General features: G+C 44.8%; 1 protein-coding gene across 5 annotated transcripts in view; it reads left to right on the forward strand.

Annotated features, from left to right (window-relative positions):
- The window catches only part of CATSPERG (cation channel sperm associated auxiliary subunit gamma), a 36,078-nt gene that overhangs the window by 2,379 nt on the left and 20,388 nt on the right, over positions 1-13,311 (forward strand). For all 5 annotated transcript variants that reach the window (XM_064293588.1, XM_064293587.1, XM_064293590.1 and 2 more), the window contains exons 3-5: positions 4,507-4,651; positions 4,876-5,002; positions 5,172-5,244. In XM_064293588.1, the coding sequence (XP_064149658.1) occupies positions 4,507-4,651; positions 4,876-5,002; positions 5,172-5,244 (345 nt within the window). The remainder of the gene's footprint in view (positions 1-4,506; positions 4,652-4,875; positions 5,003-5,171; positions 5,245-13,311) is intronic.

Consider the following 13,311-nt stretch of genomic DNA (forward strand, 5'->3'; position numbering starts at 1 on the left):
TGAAAGGTGACCTCCAGGAGTGGTTTCAGTTCAGAGTTTAAAGGGTATCTCTGGGAAATAATCTCGGGGTTTCCTCTAGTCTCAACTGGTCCAGTCAGTCTGGCCTTTTTTAAGAATTTGAGTTTCGTTCTACGTTTTCCTCCCATACTATCCATGACTATCTATCATGTCCCTGGTCAGAACTGTCAGTAGTGGCAGCGGGGCGTCATCTAGTTCTGGTCTCAGGGTAGATGAGGCTGTGGTTTGTGTAGACTGTCAGTCTCATAGACTAATTTCTTCTTTGACTCTTTGATTTCCTTCTTTCCCTCTGGCTTTGGGCAAGTAGAGGCCAATAGTTGTATCTTAGATGGCTAGTTGCAAGCTTTTAAGACCCAAGACGCTACTCACCAAACTAGGGTGTAGAACATAAACTTTATGAACTACATTATGCCAGTTAACCGAGTTGTCCCGTGAGACTATTGTCCTAAGCCTTCAAACCCAGTAAGCCAATGCCGTAAGGTGTTTGGTTATGTCTGCGAAGTATACATACCTGTGCTCCCAATGTGCGTAATTATATAGGTAATATACAGGTAGCACACGCTTACATGTATGCACGTGTGCCTACAGATACACCTATACACGCACACGTGGATACACACGTACACCTTCCTGTACACATGTGTGTATGCATATTTACCTATGTAACTACATGCATATTTTTAGTTATTGCTGTTGTTGCAAAATTGTATATGATATGGCATTTACCAAAAACATCCCTTATCTCTTGTGTACGTCTTAGTGTCATCATTTACCTCGGTCAGGTTGTGCACACTTCACCCACATTCAGAATTACCTTTTCTGTCACCAAAAATAACAAATGTCTACTATTTAGAGAGTGATTTTCCCTCACTCCCCCTCCCATCACTGGTAACCATCAATGAACGTCAATTTCTGTTTGTATACCTATCCTTGTCTTTTTATAGAAGTGGGATCATACAATATTGGTCTTTTTGTGATTGACTTATGTCACTCAACATAATGTCCTCCGGATTTGTCCATGCTATAAGGTGTTTCAAGGACTCATCATTATTCTTTATAGCTGCATAGTATTCCATCGTATGTATGTACCACATTTTATTTATCCATTCATTCTGTTGAAGGGCACTTAAGTTGTTTACATCTTTTTGCTACTTTGAACAGTGCTGCAGTGAACACAGGTGTGCATATGTCTGTTCCAGTCACTTCTGTTAGGTCTCTTGGGTTATGTTTAACTCGTTGTAGAACTGCTAAACTGTTTCCCAAAATGGCTACGCCGTCTTCCATTGCTGCCAGTAATGCTACGAGTTGGCGTCAGATCGACTCAGACTCACGGTGGCCCTGTGTGTATCAGAGTAGGGCTGCGTTTCATAGGGTTTTCAATGGCTGATTTTTCAGAAGTAGGTTGCCAGGGCTTTCTTCCAAAGGGCCTGTGTGTGAACTTGAACCCGCAACCTTTTGGTTAGCAGCCAAACACATTAACCATTTGTACCGCTCAGAGATTCCTACCAGCAGTGTACGAGGGTTTCATTTTCTCCACATCCTCACCACACTTTTCATTATCTGTCTCTCTGGTTATAACCATTCCTGCTATTATGGTAGTGGTCCCTAGTGGGTGTGAAATGGTATCTCATTGTGGTTTGGATTTGCATTTCCCTGATGATGGCATCTTCTCCTGTGCTTATTGGCTATTTATATATTTTCTTTGGAAAAATTTCTATTCAAATCTTTTGTCCACTTTAAAATTGGATTATTTGTCCTTTTATGGTTGAGTTGTGAAAGTTCTTTTTATAATCTGGATACTAGTGCCTTATCAGGTTGTCTTTTCACTTTTTTGATGGTGTCCTTTGAAGCACAAAAGTTTTTATTTATATTGATATGTAATTCACCTACCATAAAATAGCACAAAAGTTTTTAATTTTGATGAAGTCCAAATTAAAGTCCATTTTTTCTTTTTTTGCTTGTGCTATTGATATTGTCTGAGAAAGCTTTGCCTAACCCAGTGTCACAAACATATATTCCTATGTTTCCTTCTAAGAGCTTTTTAGTTTTAGATTTTACATTATGTCTTTGATCCATTTTGAGTTAATTTTGGTATATGGTGTGAGGTAGGGGTCCAACTTTTACATGGGACTATTGTGGAAGAGACTCTTCTTTCACCCGTTGAATCGTCTTGGCACCCTTGTCAAAAATAAACTGACCACAAATGTCAGGGTTTACTCGGACCCAATTCTGTTTCCCTGCTCTATTTGTCTGTCCTCATGCCAGTTCCACACAATCTCAATTACTGTAGCTTTGCAGTAAGTTTCGAAGTGTGAGCCCTCCAACTTTGTGTTTCTTTTGCAAAAATTTTTGACTCAAGTAAGCCTTTTGAAAGGCAGTAGAGTGTTGTGGCCCAGAACTGGAGCTCTTGAGGCTGCAGACCTGGGTTTGAGTCTGCCATTGATTAACATTTACCTGGAGGAAGTACAACATAATCTTGACCCTTTGGGCTGTGGAGCCAGGATAATACCAAAACCAAACCCATTGCCATCAGGTCTCTTCTGACTTATGGTGACCCTATGTGTTACACAGTAAAAATGCTCCACAGGGTTTTCTTGGCTGTAATCTTTACAGATGCAGATTGCCGGGCATGTCTTCCATGGTGCCACTGTGTGGGTTCAAACTGCCAGCCTTTAGGTTAGTAGTCAAGTGCAAACCGTTTGCACCACCCAGGGAGCCAGGATGCCTGGGTTCAAATTCCAGCTCTGCCATTAATAGCTGTGTGGTCTTGGGCAAGTTACTTAACCTCTCTGTTCCAAAGTTTCTTCATCTTTGACAAGAGTATATTAACAATCATACTCACCTCACAGGGCCGTTATAAGTATTAAATGATGAAATATGTGTGAAGTACTTAGCCCAGTGCCTGGTTCATAGGAAGGGCTTAGTGAATGTTAGGAACTTCCTAGGGTGTGACCCTGGACAGGGTTTTACTCCTCGATCCTTCTTTCCTTCTCTATAAAAGTATGGTAATAATACCTTTTCTGTCCATTCCGCACCTACCGTGAATGAGACCCTCTTCTGGTTGCAGGGGCTACAGCGGTAAACAAGATGGCCAGGTTTTTTCTCATGGATTCACTCTACTGGGGAAGCAGACAATCAACAAGTACCTAAAATATCTCTGCTAGAGACAAGTGCAGAGAAGAAAATAAAATGAGGTGATATGTTAGGAAAGGAGGGGTGGCTAAGGAAATCCTCTCTGAGCAGAGACCTAAATGACGAAAAGGGCAGTGACAAAGAGAGCTGGGGAGCATTCCAGGCTGAGGGAACAGCCAATGCAATGCCCTAAAGTAGGAAGGAAGCCGGTATGTCCAAGGAGTCTGAGGAGGCCTGCGTGGCTGGAGCAGAACGAGCATGGGGAGAGTGGGAAGAGATAGATCAGTGAGGAAGCCGTGGACCATAGTTAGCCCTTGGGCTTTTACCCCGTGAGATGGAACCATGAGAAGGTTCTGAGCAGAGAAGTGATGTGATCTGACTCAGGTGTCACAGGATCCCTCCCGCTGTGTGGGGGAAGCTGTGGGAGCAGGAGATAGTGAGGCGGTAGCTGCAGTGTCCACATGGAAGATGAGTGTGGATAGGACCAGGGTGGTAGCGGCCATTGTTGCCCTGACAGAGTGGAGGCCCCGCTCCACCAGCCTTGCTCTCCTGTGATTGGGAACCCAGAAGTATGGCTGGAGACTGGCATAGTCGGCAGGATTGAAAGGGCCCTGGCCGAGGCACCCACCAGAATGCAAAGGTGGTTGGACTTTTTGCATCTGTAGCCCTGGTCCCACAGCTCTGCACGCAGTGGCTTTAGAGTAGCCCTTCCTGGGGGAGTGCCCAGGCTTTTGCTTATGCTGCTCTATACAGGGAGCACCCTTTTCCTTCCCTCCTTCCATCTCCACTTTAAGCCCTGCCTGTCCTGAGGATCCTGGCATCTCTGAGAGGTTGCCCCTGGCTGCCCCCTCACCTTTTTCTTCAGTTCTTCCTGTCTAACTGCCTCATCCTATGCCTCCACCCTCTGGCCCCAGCTCCAGAAACTGGCTGCCCTCTGACTGGTGGGAGTGACAGAGTAGGGAAGGTGGAAGCCCAGCTCAGGTGTGGGACTGGAAATTCCTGGTGTGAGGAAAGAGGCTACTAGCAGTTCTGGGGTTCAGATGTATTCCTTCTTTACACTTTTGCACACTCCATGCTGCCCTCCCCCATGTGTTCCCTATATCCAAATTCCGTCTGAAGCCCCTGGCTCTGGATTCTCCTCCTCCAAGAAGACCTCCGTGTCTCCCTCCACAGCCCTAAACCCTCTGTCTTCTCCTAGCCTCAGCCCTCCCCCACCCCAGTCCCAAATGTAGACTGTGTTCTCTGGCTGTCCCCAGCCAGCCCTGGAAGACAGGCTACTTACTAAAGGTGGGGTAAAGGCAGGGGGGACCCAGCGGCTTTCTTAAGGACATACCTGTGGGGCCATCTCGTCCTCAGCCCTCTGAGGCCCTGATCCGTAAGGGCCACCTGACGGGGCTAAAGCCGGTGGTGCTGGTCACCTTCCATTCTCCAGTCAACTTCCGCCGATGGAAGATAGAGCAGCTACAGATCCAGATGGAAGCAGCTCCCTTCCGCAGCAAAGGTGGGCCTGGAGGGTACCTGGATAGGCCATAGCCTGGTGTGATTGAGGGCTGAAAAGCGGGGATGGTAGAGGCCTCAGTGGGGTCCATGTTGTGGAGGAGAACCTGGGAGCAATCAGAGGAGTCCATGGCCTAGAGGGGGCATGGGAAACCCCAGTGTGGTTTGTGAACTGGAAGGGACCACTGGGAGACCCCAGCAGCCTCAGTGTCCCCCATCTACCAGCAGAAGCCTGCAGTGCAGAGGAGGTGTGTTCCATGGGCTGGTACACCCCCATGCCCATCAAGAACGGCAGCGTGGTCATGCATGTGGATATCAGCAGCAATGGCTTGGGGCCCATCATCCCCAGGAAAAGGTATCCTTTCCTGAGCCCAGGTCACAGAGTAGACTCTGAGAGGGACTTCCTGATCCCCAGATCCCCAAAGAATACAGGGAAGACCAAAGGGAGGGAACAGGGTGGAATGTGGTTGTGAGAGTCCTGAAACTGGGACTCTCAGCTGTGCCTGCCCTGCACCCATTGCCAGGTTCTACTTGAATATCAACGGCTTCCTGAAGATGCAGCAAGACAACACAATCCGGTTCACTGTGGGGAATGAGGTGAGGGGGCCTGAGCAGTGGGGAAAGGAGAAGACTTAGTTAAAGACTATGGTCTGTGCCTCGGGCTGGGCCGTGGTTACTGCCAAAACAAGCAGCGGATCCCACTTCCAGAGCATTTACATTGTGCCGGCCTGAGGTAAAGTGCTTTACTAAATGCATGGTCACATTAAGTCTTCAGAATGACCCGGGGAGGGGAGATACTCTCACATACCCATTTTGAAGACAAGAAAACCAAGGCCCCACAGTCTCTCAGCAGGTACATATGGAACAGAGAATTAAAACTGTTTCTGCACCCAACTGACGCCTGCACTCGTTCTTTTTTTTTTTTTTTTTCAAATAATACTGTGTTTTTTGTTTACACAGCAGTTTAGGTTCCCATTCAATTTCTCCACGAGTTATTCAGTGACATTGGTTACATTCTTCACAATGCATGAACATTCTCATCGTTTCCCTTCTGGTTCCGTTTCCCTTATCTAGTTTGTCTGCCCCTGTCTTAGTCATCTAGTGCTGCTGTAACAGAAATACCACAAGTGGATGGCTTTAACAAAGAGAAATTCATTTTTTCAGTCAAGTAGGCTAGAAGTCCAAATTCAGGGCGTCAGCTCCAGGGGAAGCGTTCTCTTTCTGTCGGCCTTCTCATCAGTCTTCCCCTGGACTAGGAGCTTCTCAACTAGGGACCCTGAATCCAAAGGAGATGCTTTGCTCCCAGCACTGCTTTTTTGGTGGTATGAGGTCCCGCCTCCCTCTGCTCCCTTCCCTTTCCTTTTTATCTCTTAAGAGATAAAAGGTGGTGCAGGCCACCCTCCAGGGAAACTCCCTTAACACTGGATCAGGGATGTGACCTTAGTTAGGGTGTTACAATCCCACCCTAATCCTCTTTAACATAAAATTACAATCACAAAATGGAGGACAACCACACAAACTGGGAATCATGCATGGCCCAGCCACCTTGATAGACACATTTTTGGGGGGACATAACTCAATCCATGACAGCCCCCTTACATTCTCATCTTTGTTTTAAAGTAATTGTTGACCATTTGGTCCCATATAGGTGATTTTTTAAAGAAGCACAGTATTTATGGGTGATATTATTTTTTGAGCCAATTTGTTACTTTGCTATAAAATGACTTCAGGGATTAGTTTTGGTTTAAGTTTGAAGAGTATCTAGGGAATAGTCTCAGGGAGTTCTCCAGTCTCAACCAGTCTGGCAGGTCTGTTTTTTTTTTTTTTTTTTTCTTAGCAATTTAAGGTATTGTTACACGTTTTTCTCCCATTCTATTAGGGTCCAAGTATTGTGATGTCCCATGAAACTATGGTCCTAATCCTTCAAACCCAGAAATCCAGTCCTTGAAGGTGTTTGGTTATGCCTGAGAAGTGTCTATAACTGCCCCCTATTTGCTTTATTATATATATGAACATATGTGCATACAGTCACATAGATGCATATGTATATGCATATGTCTGCACCTATATACTCATGGAGCCCTGGTGGTGCAGTGGTTAAGAGGTTGGTTGCTAAACAAAAGGTCAGCACTTTGAATTCACCAGCCACTCCTTGGAAACCCTATGGGGCAGTTGTACTCTGTCCTATAGGGTCTCTACGAGTCAGAATTGACTCAACAGCAGTGGATTTGGTTTTTGGTTTCATATATACACACATATATACATATCTATACACATATATCCCTACACATCTGTCCGTTTTTCGTATTGCAGTGGCTTACATGTTGCTGTGATGCTGGAAGCTATGCCACCAGTACTTCAAATACCAGCAGGGTCATCCACGGTAGACAGGTTTCAGTGGAGCTTCCAGACTAAGACAGAATAGGAATAAGGACCTGGTGTTCTACTTCTGAAAAAACTGACCAGTGAAAACCTTACGAATAGCAGCAGAACATTGGTATAGTGCCAGAAGATGAGCCCCTCAGGTTGGAAGACACTCAAAAGACGACTGGGGAAGAGCTGCCTCCTCAGAGTCGACCTTAATGATATGGATGGAGTCAAGCTTTCGGGACCTTCATTTGCTGATGTGGCATGACTCAAAATGAGAAGAAATCACAGCTGTAAACATCCATTAATAATCGGAACATGGAACGTATGAAGTATGAATCTAGAAAAATTTGAAGTCACCAGAAATGAAATGGAATGCATAAACATCGATATCCTAGGCATTAGTGAGCTGAAATGGACTGGTATTGGCCATTCTGAATCGGAGAATCACATGGCCTACTATGCCAGGAATGACAAATTGAAGAGGAATGGTGCCACATTCATTGTCAAAAAGAACATTTGAAGATCTAGCCTAAAGTAGAGCGCTGTCAGTGATAGGGTAATATCCACATGCCTACAAGGAAGACCAGTTAATATGACTGTCATTCAAAGGTATGCACCAACCACTAATGCCAAAGATGAGGAAACTGAAGACTTTTACCAACTTCTGCAGTCTGAAATTGATCAAACATGCAATCATGTTACGTTGATAATTACTGGTGATTAGAAAGCAAAAATTGGAAACAAGGAACAGTAGCTGGAAAACACGGCTTTGTTGATAGAAGTGACTCTGTAGATCGCATGATAGAATTTTTCAAGACCAAAAACTTTTTCATTGCAAGTACCTTTTTGTCAACAACCTAAATAGCGACTATACACGTGGACCTCACCAGATGGAATACATAGGTATCAAATATGACTGCATCTGTGGAAAGAGACAAAGGAGAAGCTCAATATCATCAGAGAGGACAAGGCCAGGGCCGACTGCGGAACAGACCATCAACTGCTCGTATGCAAGTTCAAGTTAAAGCTGGAGACAATTAGAACAAGTCCACGAGAGCCACAGTACCTGGAGCATGTCCTTCCTGAACTTAGAGACCATCTCAAGAATAGATGTGACTCATTGAACACTAGTGACCCAAGACCGATGAGTTGTGTAATGACATCAAGGCCATCATAAATGAAGAAAGCAAAAGGTATTAAAGAGGCAGGAAAGAAAGAGAAAAACAAAATGATGTCAGAAGGGACGCTGAAACTTGCTCTTGAACGTACAGTTGCTAAAGTGAACTGATGAAGAGTTGAGCAAAAGATTTCAAATGGCAGCTTGAGAAGACAAAGTAAGGTATTACAATGAAATGTGCGAAGACCTGGAGTTAGAAAACCAAAAGGGAAGAACATACTCAGCATTTCTCAAGATGAACTGAAGAAAAAATTCAAGCCTTGGGTTGCAGGATTGAAGGATTCTATGAGGAAAATATTGACCGATGCAGGAAGCATCAAAAGAAGATGAAAGGAATGCTTAGAGTCACTGTACCAAAAAGAAATTTTCGATGTTCATCCATTTCAGGAGGTGGCATGTGATCAAGAACCAATGGTACTGAAGGAGAAGTCCAAGCGGCACTGAAGGGAATGCCAGAAAACATGGCTCCAGGAATTGACAGGCTCCCAATTGAGGTGTTTCAACAAATAGATGCAGCGCTGGAGGTGCTCACTCATCCACGTCAAGAAATTTGGAAGACAGCTTCCTGGATAACTGACTGAAAGAGATCCATATTTGCGTCCATTCCAAAGAAAGTTATCTAACAGAATGTAGAAGTTATCAAACAATACTAATTTTGCACACAAGGAGAATTTTGCTGAAGATCACTCAGAAGGGGTCGCAGCAATGCATCAACAGGGAACTGCCGGAAGTTCAAGACAGATTCAGAAGAGGACATGGAATGAGGGGTATCATTGCTGATATCAGACGGATCTTGACTGAAAACAGAATACCAGAAAGATATTTATCCCTGTTTTATTGGCTGTGCAAAGGCATTCAGCTGTGTGGATCATAACAAATTATGGATAATATCATGCAGAATGGGAATCCCAGAACTCTGAATTGTGCTCCTGAGGAACCTGTGTATAGACCGAGAGGCACTCATTCAACAGAACACGGGGACACTGCCTGGTCTAAAGTCAGGAAAGGTGTGTGTCAGGGTTGTATCCTTTCACCATACCTATTCACTCTGTATGCTGAGCAAATAATCTGAAAAGCTGGAATGTGGCGTGAAGAAGAATGGGGCATCAGGATTGGAGGAGGACTTATTAACAACCTGCAATATGCCGATGACACAGTCTTGCTTGCTGAAAGTGAAGAGGACTTGAAGCACTTACTGATGAAGATCAAAGACCACAGCCTTCATTATGGATTACACCTCAACATAAAGAAAACAAAAAATCCCTGTAACTGGACCAATAAGCAACATCATGATAAATGGAGAAAATATTGAAGTTATCAGGGATTCCATTTTACTTGGATCCACAATCAATGCCCATGGAAGCAGCAGTCTAGAAATCAAATGACGTATTGCTTTGGGCAAATCTGCTGCAAAAGACCTCTTTAAAGTGTTGAAAAGCAAAGATGTCACTTTGAAGACTAAGGTGCACCTGACCCATGCAATGGTATTTTCAATTGCCTTATATGCACGTGAAACTGGACAATGAATAAGGAAGACTGAAGAAATGATTCATTTGGATTATGGTGTTGATGAAGAATATTGAATATACTACGGACTTCAAGAAGAATGAATGAATCTGTCTTGGAAGAAGTACAGCCAGAAAGTGCCTTAGTAGCAAGGATGGCGAGACTTCATCTCAGGTACTTTGGACTGGTCGCTGCAGAAGGACATCGTGCTTGGTAACGTAGATGGTCAGCAAAAAAGAGGAATACCCTCAACGAAATGGATTAACACAGTGGCTGCAACAATGGGCTCAAACATAACAATGATCTTGAGGATGTCGTAGAGCCGGGCAGTGTTTCGTTCTGCTGTGCGTGAGGGCACTATGGGTTGGAACCAACTTGATGGCACCTCACAACAACAACATACACATATATGCTTCCCGTGAAATGGTAGAAGTGACAGTGGTAGTAGCATCCAAACCTGACTAACTTCATTTGGGATAACAAAAACCACCAGCAGCCCAAGGCTGATCCCTGTCAGTTATACCTCCACTCCTAACTTTATTTGGGATAACGAAAACCACCATCAGTTATACCTCCACTCCTAACTTCATTTGGGATAACGAAAACCACCAGCAGCCCAAGGCTGATCCCTGTCAGTTATACCTCCACTCCAAACTTCTTACCAATTCTGACGCTAGCCGTCCCTCCCATGGTGCTCTCCACTTCTTTGCTGGGTTCGATAACCCATTGCAGTGGCTACTCAGAACCCACAGACCATACTTACAGTGAAGTGGTTTATTCAGGAACAGGCTACAGGCAGTCTCCCTTCTTCAGTGCAGGACAGCTCTCTCAGCTCCTCTCAGCCGTGCAGGCGTCTCCCTCTCCGCTTGGGCCTCCTCTTGGCCCTGCTGTCTGTCACCGCCTGCCCCACTACAGGACCCCTTCTGGGCCTTCTGCTGTGTTCACTGTTATAGCCCTTAACCTTGTTACACCTCTTTTAGAAGGTTCCTTGCCTCCTTTCTCTCCGCTTCTTCTGCTTCTTCCTGCTGCCTCTCTTCCTGCTTCTTTCAGTCTCCAAAAACCTCTGTGGAGTTGGCTGCATATATATATACACAATTCTTTGTCAATTTCAAGGCATGGCTCCTCCCAGTAGGGAGGCCACAAACTGACCAACCCCCTCTCCCTCTCGTTAGGCCACAGACGGTTCCTAAGTGTAGCGGGCTATAACTCAGCTCATCTGCGTAGTCCATCAAGTCCTGCGAGGTGCATGCCAGTCACAGAGCAGGCTGCAGCCCAGGGCCAGGCAAAAAGTATCAAAGCCAAGTTGTTTGCTGCTTACGGGGACAGTCATCCTGGGCAAGAGTGACAGACCTTCTAGGGTAGAAAACGAGGGCAGAGGTAAACTCCTCAGGACTTAGGGGAAAATCTCTCAAGCTATTTTTCCAAAGAACCAAGCAAAGGGCCACATAAAGGAATTCGTTTCACCACACCTACATACATTAAAAAACAAAAAAACTGGTGCCCTTGAGTCGATTCATAGTGTCACAGCATTGTCGTTGAGTTGATTCATAGCGACCCAATAGAACAGAATAGAACTGATTCAAACTGCCGACTTTTTGGTTAGCAGCCAGAGCTCTCAACCACTGCGCCACCAGGGCTCCAAATATACCGTATGCCAGCATATATTATTTTTTGGTTATTTTTGCTGTCATTTCAAAACTACGTATGCCATGTTGTTGTTGTTACGTGCCATCAAGTCAGTTCCAACTCATAGTGACCTATAGGACAGAGTACAACTGCCCCGTAGGGCTTCCAAGGAATGATTGGTGGATTCAAACTGCCAACATTTTGGTTAGCAGCCAAGCTCTTAACCCTGTATCACCAGGGTTCCATATATGCTGTAGCAATTACCAAAAGATCCTTTTTTCTTGTATACTTTTTAGTGACATCATTTACCTGCATCTAGCTGTGTACACTTTACCTTCATTTGGTGTTATCTTTCCCATCACCAAAAATAACAAATGTCTACTATCTACAGAAGGAGCCCTGGTGGCACAGTGGTTAATTGCTCAGCTGCTTACTGAGAGGTTGGCAGTCCAAACCCACTAGCTCTGTGGGAAAAAGATGTGGCAATCTGCTCCCGTAAGGATTACAGCCTTGGAAACCCTATGGGGCGGTTCTACTCTGTCCTATATGATCGCTATGAGTTGGAACAGACTCGATGGCAGCAGGTTTTAGTATCTAGAGAGGGAATCCCCTTCTCCTCCCCCTCATCCCTGTTAGCCACTAATGGACATTAGTTTCTGTATATTGTTCATATCATTTCATAAACTTGGAACTTTTTTTTTGTGATTGGCTTATTTTGCTCGACATAGTGTCCTCCAGATTCATCCATGTTCCAAGATGTTTTGGGAACTCATTTTTCTTTATCACTGAGTAGTAGTCCATTATACATAGGCACCACATTTTACTTATCCATTCGTCTGTTGATGGGCACTTAGATTGTTTCCATCTTTTTCTACTCTGAATAGTGCTGTGATGAACACAGGTGTGCATGTGTCTGCCTGTGTCACCTCTATTAGATCCCTAGGGTATAGACCTGGGAGTGGAATCGCTGGGTCATGTGGCAGCTCTACCTCTAGTTTTCTGAGGAACCGCCAGACTGTTTTCCCCAATGGCTGTACCATTGTGCATTCCCACCAGCAATGGATTAGGGTTCCAGTTTCTCCACATCCCCTCCAACACTTGTTATTTTCTGGGTCTTTTTTTTTTTTTTTTTGTCTTAGCCATCTGTCTTAGTTATCTAGTGCTGCCATAACAGAAATACCACCAGTCGATGGCTTTAACAAAGAGAAATTTATTTTCTCACAGTCTAGTAGGTTACAAGTCCAAATTTAGGGCATCGGCTCCATGGGAAGGCTCTCTCTCTGTCGGCTCTGGAGGAAGGTCCTTGTTCTCAGTCTTCCACTGTCAAGGAGCTTCTCAGGCACAGGGACCCCAGGTCCAAAGGACGCGCTCTGCTCCTAGTGCTGTTTCTTGGTGGTAGGAGGCTCCCAGCTCTCTGCTTGCTTTCTTTTCATTTTATCTCTTGAGAGAGAAAAGGGTGCAGGCTCCACCCCAGGGAAACTCCCTTTACCTTAGATCAGGTGGTGTTATAATCCCACCCCAATCCTCTTTATGTAAAATTACAATCACGGAATGGGGGACAACCGCACACACTGGGGCTCATGGCTCAGCCTGATTGGTACACACGTTTTGGGGGACATAATCCATGATATCATCCTAGTGGGAGTGAAATGGTATCTCACTGTGTCTTTGATTTGCACTTCTCTGATGGCTAATGACACTGAGCATTTTTTCATATGTCTGTTAGCCATTTGAATGTCCCCTTTGGTGAAAAGTGTCTGCTCATGTCTTTTGTCCAGCTTTTAATTGGATTGTCTTTTTGTTATTACGTTGTAGAAGTTTTCTGTATATTTTAGATGTTAGACCCTTATCGGTTGTATTGTTCCCAAAGATCTGTTCCCAGTCTGTAGGCTGTCTCTTTACTCTTTTGATAAGCACCCATATTCTTATTCACTGTGCACTCATTCTTTCTGCAGGCACTCACTAAGTACATTTTGTGGCACTGT

This window comes from Loxodonta africana, chromosome 11 (genome assembly GCF_030014295.1).
Source record: "Loxodonta africana isolate mLoxAfr1 chromosome 11, mLoxAfr1.hap2, whole genome shotgun sequence".
NCBI classification, from domain to species: Eukaryota; Metazoa; Chordata; class Mammalia; order Proboscidea; family Elephantidae; genus Loxodonta; species Loxodonta africana.